The sequence below is a fragment of the Hyperolius riggenbachi genome, chromosome 11, assembly GCF_040937935.1.
Source record: "Hyperolius riggenbachi isolate aHypRig1 chromosome 11, aHypRig1.pri, whole genome shotgun sequence".
Lineage (NCBI taxonomy): Eukaryota > Metazoa > Chordata > Amphibia > Anura > Hyperoliidae > Hyperolius > Hyperolius riggenbachi.
In genome coordinates, this window is record NC_090656.1 from 4537816 (window position 1) to 4550498 (window position 12683).

The following is a 12683-nucleotide window of genomic DNA, read 5'->3' on the forward strand; positions in this document are numbered from 1 at the left end:
AATCCCTTTTGCTTGTAAATCATTATCTCCTGTGCTAGAAATAACCTCTAATGTCTGAAGGTGATTAGAAGTTCTGGTCTTGTGATCAGTTTTGGCAGCAACACAATAACACAATGATAAATCCACTGAGTTGTAGGCGGGCTGTACTGGGAGTGGCCTAGGTGAACAGAGAATTATCTTGGCATATAAGTGGGCAGGGCAAGACTGCACACTCCTATCATATAGGTCTCAAAGGACAACCTTGTCTCAGTGAGGCTGGTTTCACAGTAAGACGTTGCGTTTTAGGGGACGTTATGTTCGCATAACATGCCCCTAACGCAACGCCTGGTGCTCTCTGATGTGGACGTCAGAGTGAGCCGCGTTGTGCAGCTCACTCTGGCGTCCGTGATGCGTACTCTTGGACGCATGCGGCATCACATGGTCCCGCCCGGCCAATCGCCGCACAGAGCGGCCGCTCCAGGAAGTAAACACTGCACGTCACTGAGTGCAGTGAATATTAATTAGCCATGTGCCTGGCCGCTCTCTGCTCCTCCCCAACATTACTGAGCATGTGCACGCAGTGTAATGCGGCTCTGCCGCTTATAAAGTACTGCATGCAGTACGTTGTCTTATGGCGCAGCGTTACTAAGTAACGCAACGTGGGCACTGTGAACAGCCCATTGATTTTTCATTGCTGTGTGGTGGGGTGCGTTACAGGCTGCTCTAACGTGCGCCTGTAATGTCCCACTGTGAAACCAGCCTTAAAGCTCATTTCTGTCACACTGTTTATGGGCTGAGATGATGTTAGAGGGGGTGGTACCATCCAAATGTAAAAAAAAAAAAATTGCCTACAAATGATTTAGTGCCTGAAAAATATATGCAACCTCCTCTTTTTTTTTTTTTTTTTTTTTTTTTTTTTTCCTAAAATCTGTCCTCCAATTTTTATCTTCATTTTACCTGGTTTGCGTGCCTTTGCCTAACTTCGGCTTTACCCTGCGCCCAATTCTCCCGGCAGCTTAATTATATGTATGCCCCTTTTCCCCTAAGGCTTCTTGCACACCAAGACGTGTTAGGTGCCACGTTAAGGTCGCATAACGTGCACCTAACACAACGTATGGTGCTGCAAGAGCCGACGGTAGAGTGAGCCGCGTTAGGCGGCTCAATTCCTATAATGTCTCCCAGAGTGGCGCTGATTGGCCAGCGGGACCACGTGATGCGGAGCGAGACACTCCGCATCACGTGGTCCCGCCGGCCAATCAGCTGCTGCCAGTGCAGTGAATATTAAGTAGCCATGTGCGCGGCTACTGTAGCTGGCTCTCCCCGCCTCCTCTCCGCCCCCCACTGCGCATGTGCAAACAGTCTAACGCGGCTATAGCCGCTCCAACGCCGTAGCATGCTGCACTTTGCAGAGAACGTGCAGCATTACATGTAACGCAACGTGGGCTGTGTGAACAGCCCACTTGTGTTACATTGCTGTGCGTTGGGGGAGCGTTACAGGCGCACTAATGTGCGCCTGTAACGTCTTGGTGTGTAAGCAGCCTTAATGTTAACCTCCAGACTAAAAATCTACTCAGCAGAACTGAAAAGGCTTGGTGTTTCTTTAACAGTTTCACAGCATCAGAACTTTTTTTCTTACCCAAGCCTCATTTTTAGCTGCACAGAAGAGAACTGCCCGGGCATTTTTCCCCTGATGCTGTGCAAAGCATGATTTTTTTTTTTTTTTTTTTTTTTTAAATTTGAGATTTGAAGCCTAGCGCACGCAGCTGGGAGGGGTGATCAGGACACAGGACAGTTGGAACTGTGTCTCCTACTCCTTGTCACCTCCTTTCAACCCAAAAGATGGCTGCCCTCATGAAATCACACACATTTGCCTGTTCTTTTAAAACAATGTGAGTAAGAGATTATATTACCTATCTATGTTAATTAACATAACTAATGTAACTTAATGACAGTATGCTTGTTTAGGCTGAAGTTCCTCTTTAATGTGGGGTAATTATTATATGCCAGGTTAAGCTGAGGCAAATTAAAGGACCTACAGTTGCAAAAAATTGCAAAAATGTAAAATCCATGTGTATACATACTTATAAGTAGTACATTTTTCATAGAGTAAACAGCACTATAAGTTACTTGTCTGCTGTGTTGCTGTCACTTACAATAGGCAATAATAATCTGACAGATCTGTCAGGTTTTGAAGTAGTTCATCTCCGCATGGGGAATTCTCAGCATTACCTTTATTATTTACTCCCTGGAAAGGATCTATACAAAGATGCCAGCCGGCCTGCTGTCTTGCCCACTTTTTTGAAATTTGTTCTGAGTAACGGCAATTCAGTAAGTGCTTTTAAAAAATAAGGAACTCTAATGCTAGGTACACACCATACAATTTTCTGTTAGATTTACCTGCCAAATCAATTTTTTTCCAACATGTCTGATCTGAATTTTGTTCGATTTGATGATCCTTTTTTCTTTTTTTTTAATCATTTTTTCAATCGTTTTTTGATTTTCATAGAATTGAACGAAAATTGATAAAAAGAAAAAAAAATGATTTAATAATCGAAATTCAGATCGGACATGTTGGAAAAAATCTATCTGGCATGTAAATCTAACAGAATATTATGAATATGGTGTGTACCTAGCATCAGAATCCCCCATGAGGAGATGGACTATTCCAAATCCTGTGAGATTTTTTTACACCTGATCTGCATGCTTGTTCAAGGTCTGACTAAAAGTATCGGAGGCAGAGGATCAGCAGGACAGCCAGGCAACTGGTATTTGTTTGAAAGGAAATGAATGTGGCAGCCTTCATATACCTCTCACTTCAGTTGTCCTCTAAAGGAATGCTGAGCTGAAAATAAACTGATGAAAAAAACAATTGTATCTATCCTCCTACTCCTAAAATAACTCGTATTTTTCAGACTATAAAATATCCCACAGTCTTATATTTAAATCTACTTTTTTAAGTTTTTGTTATTTCATTGTCTCTGCTCAATGACACCCTCACCGAAGTATGCCAGAGCTAGAATCTGATCGATTGTACCTTTATCTCTTTCCTGCTCTCAGAAGACATTTTGTGTTTTATAGCCGTCATTCCTTATCAGAGGATTAAGCTATAGTCCAGGTCCTGACTGGACATACCAGATGTTTAACTCTTTCAGGCAGAGAAAGAAGATAAAGAACACAGCCTAGTATTTGAGTGCTAGGCACTGTACATACACAGGTCTATCTCATCATGTCACCTTCGTATTCCTCTAAGCGCCAATAAAGAGGGAAAGTTCAAAAAAAGTAAACCACATCCTATAACAGTGATGGCTAACCTTGGCGCGCCAGCTGTGACAAAACTACAAATTTCCATCATGCCTCTGCCTCCCTGAGTTATGCTTAGAGCTGTCAGTATTGCAATGCCTCATGGGACTTGTAGTTCCACCACAGCTGGAGTGCCAAGGTTAGCCATCACTGTCCTATACCAATAATACGCAAGGACCTCATGGAGTTTCCTCACCCTTCTCCATATCATGGTCTGGTCTTTTTCCTGACAGGGGGAAGCGGGGTACTCTGAGGACATCCTGAATGGAGAGCTGGCCCGGGTGGTCTACAAGATTGCAGTGGAGAAGATAAAAGGTGAGTGGGCTACAGCATGTGACCAGGGCAGCTGCTGATTGGACGGTTGGATGACTCCTCTCTTTTCCTCTCTGCAGGGGCGGAGTTCCACTTAACGCTGCTTTCTCTTGCTAAGAAGTTCTCGTTTACGGAACAGCTGCAGAAGGAGATCCTGTCTGAGTGAGTAAATGACGTTCATCTCTTGACAAGGATCGTCGGGTGTGAACAGCAGTAACCCGCATGCTCCGCCCTTTTACAGCGCTGAAACTCCGCCCCCTTTATCAGCAAGACCACAACGGCCATTTTTATCCGAGGTGTTCTGAAACTAGGTCACAGAGCTTCAGAACACTTTTGAAAACAAAAAAAACCCTGCCACGTTGGTTTTGCTGAAGTTTCAGACCACTAATGATTGGTGGGTGTCAGGAAGGGCGTGTGTTGCTGCATCTGACACCCAACAATCTGAGATAGAGCTTTGCATTAAAAGTTTTACAAATTATAACATAGGTTCCCTTTAGTATCACAGCTGAATTTGCATGAACAATTTTCACCTGATGCATTTTGTGATTCAAAACCGCTTCTGCAGAGGCCAGAAATTGCAGCGCTGTGCTTCTGCATGATTTAATATTTGGATTTAATTTTTTTGTTTTACCTTATCTGCTGCATAAGGTATCTGGGACGCGGACTGTGATCTCTCTAATTGCATCTGCTCTTGTGTCCTGAGCACAGTCCTTTATACTTTATGGTAACGTAACGCCATTCCTGTGTCCAGCCTGCAGACTCTCCATGCAGAAGACCCCCTCACCTGGGACTTCCTAGCCCGCCAGGAGCTCTCGGCTAAAGCTTTGCCATCAGCAGAATACACCTCCAGTCAGAGCAAAGCCCAGGAGGCTGCACGGCAGGAGGAGCGCTGCAGCCAGATGTACGAGACCGCACTGAAATCCGTCTGCACAGGTCTGACTCCTCTACTGTGTGGTGGTATGGCCCAGAGATGGGAGGCCTGACCCTTCTGCTGTGTGGTGGTATGGTCCAGAGATGGGAGGTCTGACCCCTCTGCTGTGTGGTGGTATGGTCCAGAGATGGGAGGTCTGACCCCTGTACTAGGTGGTGGTATGGCCCAGAGATGGGAGGTCTGACCCCTCTGCTTTGTGATTGTATGGTCCAGAGATGGGAGGTCTGACCCCTCTGCTTTGTAATGGTATGGTCCAGAGATGGGAGGTCTGACCCCTCTGCTGTGTGGTGGTATGGCCCAGAGATGGAAAGTCTGACCCTTCTGCTGTGTGGTGGTATGGCCCAGAGATTGGAAGTCTGACCCCTCTGCTGTGTGGTGGTATGGCCCAGAGATGGGAAGTCTGACCCCTCTGCTGTGTGGTGGTATGGCCCAGAGATGGGAGGTCTGACCCCTCTGCTTTGTGATTGTATGGTCCAGAGATGGGAAGTCTGACCCCTCTGCTGTGTGATGGTATGGTCCAGAGATGGGAGGTCTGACCCCTCTGCTGTGTGGTGGTATGGTCCAGAGATGGGAGGTCTGACCCCTCTGCTGTGTGGTGGTATGGTCCAGAGATAGGTCTGACCCCTCTGCTGTGTGGTGGCATGGCCCAGAGATGGGAATGTGCTGCATGACTCATGTTGTCTCTCCTTTCCTGCAGAGTCTATGTGGGATCTCTACATCACCTTCTGCCTGGAGAGACACAAGCGCAACACCAACAGCAAGGAGCTCCAGCAAAAGGTGAGGGACCCGCTACATAAACACTGATCTCACTGTGTCTGTATGTTGCCTAGATAGATACTGCTGTGTAGAGATGTCCTCCTGCTTACATGCAATTTGGCCCAGTTATTATTATTTAGTATGTATATAGCGCTAACCTCTTCCGCAGCGCTGTACATAGTCATGCCACTGACTCAGAGGAGCTCACAATCTAATCCTACCATAGTCCATAGTCCTATGTCCTACCATATTATGTATTTATATAGCACTGACATCTTCTGCAGCACATTACAGAGTACATACTCATGTCACTGACTGTCCTCAGAGGATCTTACACTCTAACCCTACCATAGTCATAGTCTAATGTCCTACCATATTATTATTATTATTATTATTATTATTATTATGTATTTATATAGCACGGACATCTTCTGCAGCACATTACAGAGTACATAGTCATGTCACTGACTGTCATCAGAGGAGCTCACACTCTAATCCTACCATAGTCATAGTCTAATGTCCCACCATATTATTATTATGTATTTATATAGCACTGACATCTTCTGCGGCATATTACAGAGTACATAGTCATGTCACTGACTGTCCTCAGAGGAGCTCACACTCTAATCCTGTCATAGTCTAATGTCCCACCATATTATTATTATGTATTTATATAGCACTGACATCTTCTGCGGCATATTACAGAGTACATAGTCATGTCACTGACTGTCCTCAGAGGAGCTCACACTCTAATCCTGTCATAGTCTAATGTCCTACCATATTATTATGTATTTATATAGCACTGACATCTTCTGCGGCATATTACAGAGTACATAGTCATGTCACTGACTGTCATCAGAGGAGCTCACACTCTAATCCTACCATAGTCATAGTCTAATGTCCTACCAGATTATTATTATGTATTTATATAGCACTGACATCTTCTGCAGCACATTACAGAGTACATAGTCATGTCACTGACTGTCCTCAGAGGAGCTCACAATCTAATCCTACCATAGTCATAGTCTAATGTCCTACCAGATTATTATTATGTATTTATATAGCACTGACATCTCCTGCAGCACATTACAGAGTACATAGTCCTGTCACTCACTGTCCTCAGAGGAGCTCACACTCTAATCCTACCATAGTCATAGTCTAATGTCCTACCAGATTATTATTATGTATTTATATAGCACTGACATCTCCTGCAGCACATTACAGAGTACATAGTCATGTCACTGACTGTCCTCAGAGGAGCTCACACTCTAATCCTACCATAGTCATAGTCTAATGTCCTACCATATTATTATGTATTTATGTAGCACTGACATCTTCTGCAGCACATTACAGAGTACATAGTCATGTCACTGACTGTCCTCAGAGGAGCTCACAATCTAATACTACCATAGTCATAGTCTAATGTCCTACCATATTATTATTATATATTTATATAGCACTGACATCTCCTGCAGCACATTACAGAGTACATAGTCATGTCACTGACTGTCCTCAGAGGAGCTCACACTCTAATACTACCATAGTCATAGTCTAATGTCCTACCATATTATTATGTATTTATATAGCACTGACATCTTCTGCAGCACTTTACAGAGTACATAGACATGTCACTGACTGTCCTCAGAGGAGCTCACAATCTAATCCTACCATAGTCATAGTGTAATGTCCTACCATATTATTAATATGTATTTATATAGCACTGACATCTTCTGCGGCATATTACAGAGTACATAGTCATGTCACTGACTGTCCTCAGAGGAGCTCACACTCTAATATTACCATAGTCATGTCCATTGTGTCCTATTTAGGGGGAAGCCAATTAACTTATCTGTAAACATACACATTATGTGCGGATGGTGAACTGGGGACGCAGTGCTGCCAGGCGAAAGCGCTATCCAAAAGATAGGATAAAAAGAGGATCGCTCTGTGGTGCGTTAACATTTTGACAATCAAAAGGATAAAAAGTTGCACTTACAAGATGTAAATGGTGTTAAAAACAAATCACCGAATGATAGGTAGCGAGGAATCCCTTCTTCCCTCTCCTCTATCCGAATCCCGTACCAGGGGTGTCCAGATCTCTCACAGACAATCGGGGTGGGGTAGAGCATTGGGGTCCTCAATCACAGTGCCTGCAGCATCCTGATGCGTTTCAGCGTGCTTTCGCCTTCATCAGATCAGAGAGTTCTATCCACTACACCACCATGCTGCCGTCATTCCCAAGCTACATGCAATCAAAAGACAAATTCCACGAGCTGCTTGTTCTCTCCTTCTTACTCTCTCTCATATTCTGTCCTTCCAGTTTCCTCTCTCTTCCTCACCCTTCCTCCCCTCTCTAGTTCCCCCTCTCTTATGTTATACTGTGCTGATGATCTGTGTGTTTCCACCGCCAGAGGCAGGAGAGGCTGCTGTCTGCTTTCCGCCAAGCACATGAAGCCCACCTGTTACCGCAAGCTAGATACAAAGACTGGGTGAGTAGAAGTGCCAAGGTGCAGCTTTTCTGTATTGAAAAATGAGGTGGGGGGGGGGGGGGGGGGTTAGGATGCTAGCAAATATAGTACGCATTTGATAGCTGGATAATGCACGGGTTAAGGACTCTGCCTCTGACACAGGAGAGCTGGATTGGATTCTCAGCTCTTCCTGTTCAGTAAGCCAGCACCTATTTATTAAAGAGGATTTGGACAAGTCTCACTAACACTGCTACTGCCCATAGACTGCCCCTAGTGGCTGCAGCTCCGGCCTAACACTGCTACTGCCTATAGAGCGCCCCCTTGTGGCTGCAGCTCTTGCCTAACACTGCTACTGCCCATAGACTGCCCCTAGTGGCTGCAGCTCCGGCCTAACACTGCTACTGCCTATAGAGCTCCCCCCTAGTGGCTGCAGCTCTGGCCTAACACTGCTACTGCCTATAGAGCGCCCCCCTAGTGGCTGCAGCTCCGGCCTAACACTGCTACTGCCTATAGAGCGCCCCCTTGTGGCTGCAGCTCTTGCCAAACACTGCTACTGCCCATAGACTGCCCCTAGTGGCTGCAGCTCCGGCCTAACACTGCTACTGCCTATAGAGCTCCCCCTAGTGGCTGCAGCTCTGGCCTAACACTGCTACTGCCTATAGAGCTCCCCCCTAGTGGCTGCAGCTCTGGCCTAACACTGCTACTGCCTATAGAGCGCCCCCCTAGTGGCTGCAGCTCCGGCCTAACACTGCTACTGCCTATAGAGCGCCCCCTTGTGGCTGCAGCTCTTGCCTAACACTGCTACTGCCCATAGACTGCCCCTAGTGGCTGCAGCTCCGGCCTAACACTGCTACTGGCTATAGAGCTCCCCCCTAGTGGCTGCAGCTCTGGCCTAACACTGCTACTGCCTATAGACTGCCCCTAGTGGCTGCAGCTCTGGCCTAATACTGCTACTGCCTATAGAGCGCCCCCTTGTGGCTGCAGCTCTTGCCTAACACTGCTACTGCCTTTAGAGCACCCCTAGTGGCTGCAGCTCCGGCCTAACACTGCTACTGCCTATAGAGCGCCCCCTAGTGGCTGCAGCTCCGGCCTAACACTGCTACTGCCTATAGAGCGCCCCCTAGTGGCTGCAGCTCCGGCCTAACACTGCTACTGCCTATAGAGCGCCCCCTAGTGGCTGCAGCTCCGACCTAACACTGCTACTGCCTATAGAGTGCCCCCTAGTGGCTGCAGCTCTGGCCTAACACTGCTACTGCCTATAGAGCGCCCCCTAGTGGCTGCAGCTCTGGCCTAACACTGCTACTGCCTATAGAGCGCCCCCTAGTGGCTGCAGCTCTGGCCTAACACTGCTACTGCCTATAGAGTGCCCCCTTGTGGCTGCAGCTCTTGCCTAACACTGCTACTGCCTTTAGAGCACCCCTAGTGGCTGCAGCTCCGGCCTAACACTGCTACTGCCTATAGAGCGCCCCCTAGTGGCTGCAGCTCCGACCTAACACTGCTACTCCCTATAGAGCGCCCCTAGTGGCTGCAGCTCCGGCCTAACACTGCTACTGCCTATAGAGCGCCCCCTTGTGGCTGCAGCTCTTGCCTAACACTGCTACTGTCTATAGAGTGCCCCCTAGTGGCTGCAGCTTTGGCCTAACACTGCTACTGCCTATAGAGCGCCCCCTTGTGGCTGCAGCTCTTGCCTAACACTGCTACTGCCTATAGAGTGCCCCCTAGTGGCTGCAGCTCTGGTCTAACACTGCTACTGCCTATAGAGTGCCCCCTAGTGGCTGCAGCTCCGGCCTAACACTGCTACTGCCTATAGAGCGCCCCCTTGTGGCTGCAGCTCCGACCTAACACTGCTACTGCCTATAGAGCACCCCCTTGTGGCTGCAGCTCTTGCCTAACACTGCTACTGCCTATAGAGAGCCCCCTAGTGGTTGCAGCTCCGGCCTAACACTGCTACTGCCTATAGAGCGCCCCCTAGTGGCTGCAGCTCTGGCCTAACACTGCTACTGCCTATAGAGCGCCCCCTAGTGGCTGCAGGTCTGGTGCTTTGAGTCCGACAGGAGAAAAGCGCGGTATAAATGTTCTGTGTCTTGTTAGGACACAGAACATTTATATCGGTAGGTAGACAGTTTAAAAGGAACCCGAGGTGACAGACATATGGAGGCTGCCATATTTATTTTCTTCTAAATACCAGGCTTTAATTAAAAAAAAAAAGTGTGTGATGTAACAAAAAAAATGAGATCTACCAGTACTTACCCGTGGCTTCCTTCAGCCCCCGGCAGCCGATCTGTCCCTCGCCGCAGCTCTGGGGTCCCCTCCGTTCCTCCTCACCAGGTCAGCATCTTCTGCACCTGTGCAAAACACTCCAGGCACTGTTAGAAGATGCCAACCTGGTGAGGAGGAACGGAGGGGACCCCAGAGCTGCGGCGAGGGACAGATCGGCTGCCAGGGGCTAGAGGAAGCCCCAGCTAAAGTAGATCTTATATTTTTGGTTGTTTTTTTTTTTTACACCTTGCAAATTTCCGGGCTGTCCTGATCATTCTGGTCAGTGGGTTCTGAATCGCACACGTGAAACAAGCATGCAGCTGTTCTTGTCAGATATTTGTCAAACACCTGATCTTCATGCTTGTTCAGGGTTTGTTTGTTGGTTTGTTTGTTTGAAGAGGTTTTTATACTCCAATAAATTGTTGAGCTTAGTTCTCACTATAGTAAGTGATTTGGAGATCGCTTCAGTAGGAGGTTTTTGTTATTGATCTCCATTTGTTTTATCTCCTCCAGTAATTTTCTCTTTCTCATAGCTGTATGTTTAATCAGAATCCCTGTAAAGCCTTGTACACACGTGCAACTTTTCCGCCCAGCCATTGTCCAGACTTGGTCTGTTGTACGATAGTTAGGCGTGAACAAATGACTAGGCGCTCATGCTACTGTTAGCGTACCATGCACTCTCAAGCTACGTGTGCTCTCTGAAGCTACGCGCGTTCCATTGAAGGGACGCACCGTGGTATGTAGCCCGACCGCGATACTTTACTAGCGCAATTGCTACTTTAATGTAGTAGCGGCCACACTAGTAAAGTATTGTGGTCGCCTTACCATCGCATGGCACTTCAAAGGAGCGTGTGTAGCTTACGTGACGTATCGTGCATTCGCTGGTAACACGCTGCTTAGTGTAGTAATGAACCAAGCCCTGGGTGCGTGGCTGATCAAGGGTGGATTGTCCGATCCAACCAACGGATTAACTTGCACCTCTGTGGGGCTGATATCGTGCTGTTGTTGGCGTGTGTATAACTTATTTGAACGATTTGAACTTCTTTTTTGTAATAAAACTTTTTATTGAAAAAATTTTCATACAGATACAAACATAAGAAACATACAGACAAAGTCTAGGAACATCTGTCGTCCATGACTTAAGAGACCATCTGTCTTAGGTATTATTTATAAAGTTGCATATGTAAAGACATAAATGAACATCTTAATATTATTATTAAGTCTCAGATACAATTATTGTATTGAGCTGTTTCAACAGCAATTCAGGAAGACTGATGAGTAGAAAAGATAAGAATAAAGAAGTAAAGATACCAGAGAAAACAAAAGAAGAGAGAATAGAGGAAGAGACAGAGTATAGAAAAGGGAGGTCTTGGTTAGGGACCTCAGGTGATAGAAAGAAAGAAAAGACAGATCAGGTTGCTTATATTCCACGTCCACTCCTCTGAGCATGAGTGTGAATAGGTCACAATTTTGGAAGTTGGTTCACCCTCATGTATTTAATAGGAGTACATAGGGTTACAGCTATTCTACGGAGAGCATAGGGCCCCTAACAGGAGCTAGGTCCCCTTTAGAAGAACTTGCTTCTTGAGGTAATACTCTGAATAGAAGGGCCTTCGCTTCATCTGACTCTCTGTATTCGTACCATACCGCCCACTTTTTAGTAAAAGCTTCATTCCAGTCATGAGCGCTATGATAAAGGTCATCCAATCTACAAATCTCATTTAATTCAGAGAAAACCTGTGTGATAGTTGGGATATTAGTGCTTTTCCAATTGCGAGCAATAAGTAATTTAGCTATAATCATTAATGTTCCTGTTAGGTTTTTCTTGGCTTGGGATATTTTCCCTGGATATAAATTTAGTAAAGCAATTGTTGGTTTAAATGGGAGATTTTCCGAATACAGAGAGTTGTTTAGATCAAATATCATTCTCCAAAAACTCTTTATCATTGGGCAGCCCCACCAGGTGTGGAAATAGGTGCCTATATGTCTTTGGCATCGCCAGCATATGTCAGACTCATCTCTTCCAAATTTGGCAGTCAGATAGGGGCATCTATACCACCTTGCTAAGATTTTGTAGTTCCTTTCCTGGAAGGAGGATGAAATGGAGGATTTATGGGTCAGAAGAAAGATTTTTTCCCATTGCTCATCCTTAAGTTTTTCCCCTATGTCAGTGTCCCATCTTGAGGTTATACGAAGAAGATGTTTTGTGCTGGAGGTGCAAACTAACTCAGAATATAGGAGAGAGATTTTATGTTCTGTATTTAACAGTGGAGAACAGAGGTTTTCAAACGAAGTAAGGCCCCTATGTACATTAGATTTCGGGGAAAGGGAGCTATAAAAGGTTCTTAATTGTCTCCAAGTGAACCAGTTGATATTTGGTCTATTGTTAGGATTACCAAGGCACTCCCATTGCAGGATATTGTTTACTCCCAGAATATGGCAAACCTGAGGCCAAAATTCTCGATCCCATCCCAGTAGGGAATTGATATGGAGCCCTATGGAGAGAAGAGGGTTATCTATTAAGGACATAAGAGGGCTTGGCATAGTAGATAGTTTATAGATGTCCCTAACCAGGTCCCAGCCTTTTAAGATTACTTGTGGGGCGAAAGCTAAAGTGTCTTTCTTGGGCCTCAATATCGGTTTTACCCAAAGTAAAGCTCTTGGGTCGCTTTCTGAGA

General features: G+C 46.0%; 1 protein-coding gene across 1 annotated transcript in view; it reads left to right on the plus strand.

Annotated features, from left to right (window-relative positions):
* The window catches only part of UTP6 (UTP6 small subunit processome component), a 38539-nt gene that overhangs the window by 7986 nt on the left and 17870 nt on the right, over positions 1-12683 (plus strand). The window contains exons 9-13 of the mRNA XM_068261485.1: positions 3513-3594; positions 3672-3753; positions 4343-4524; positions 5220-5299; positions 7690-7767. Of these exons, the coding sequence (XP_068117586.1) occupies positions 3513-3594; positions 3672-3753; positions 4343-4524; positions 5220-5299; positions 7690-7767 (504 nt within the window). The remainder of the gene's footprint in view (positions 1-3512; positions 3595-3671; positions 3754-4342; positions 4525-5219; positions 5300-7689; positions 7768-12683) is intronic.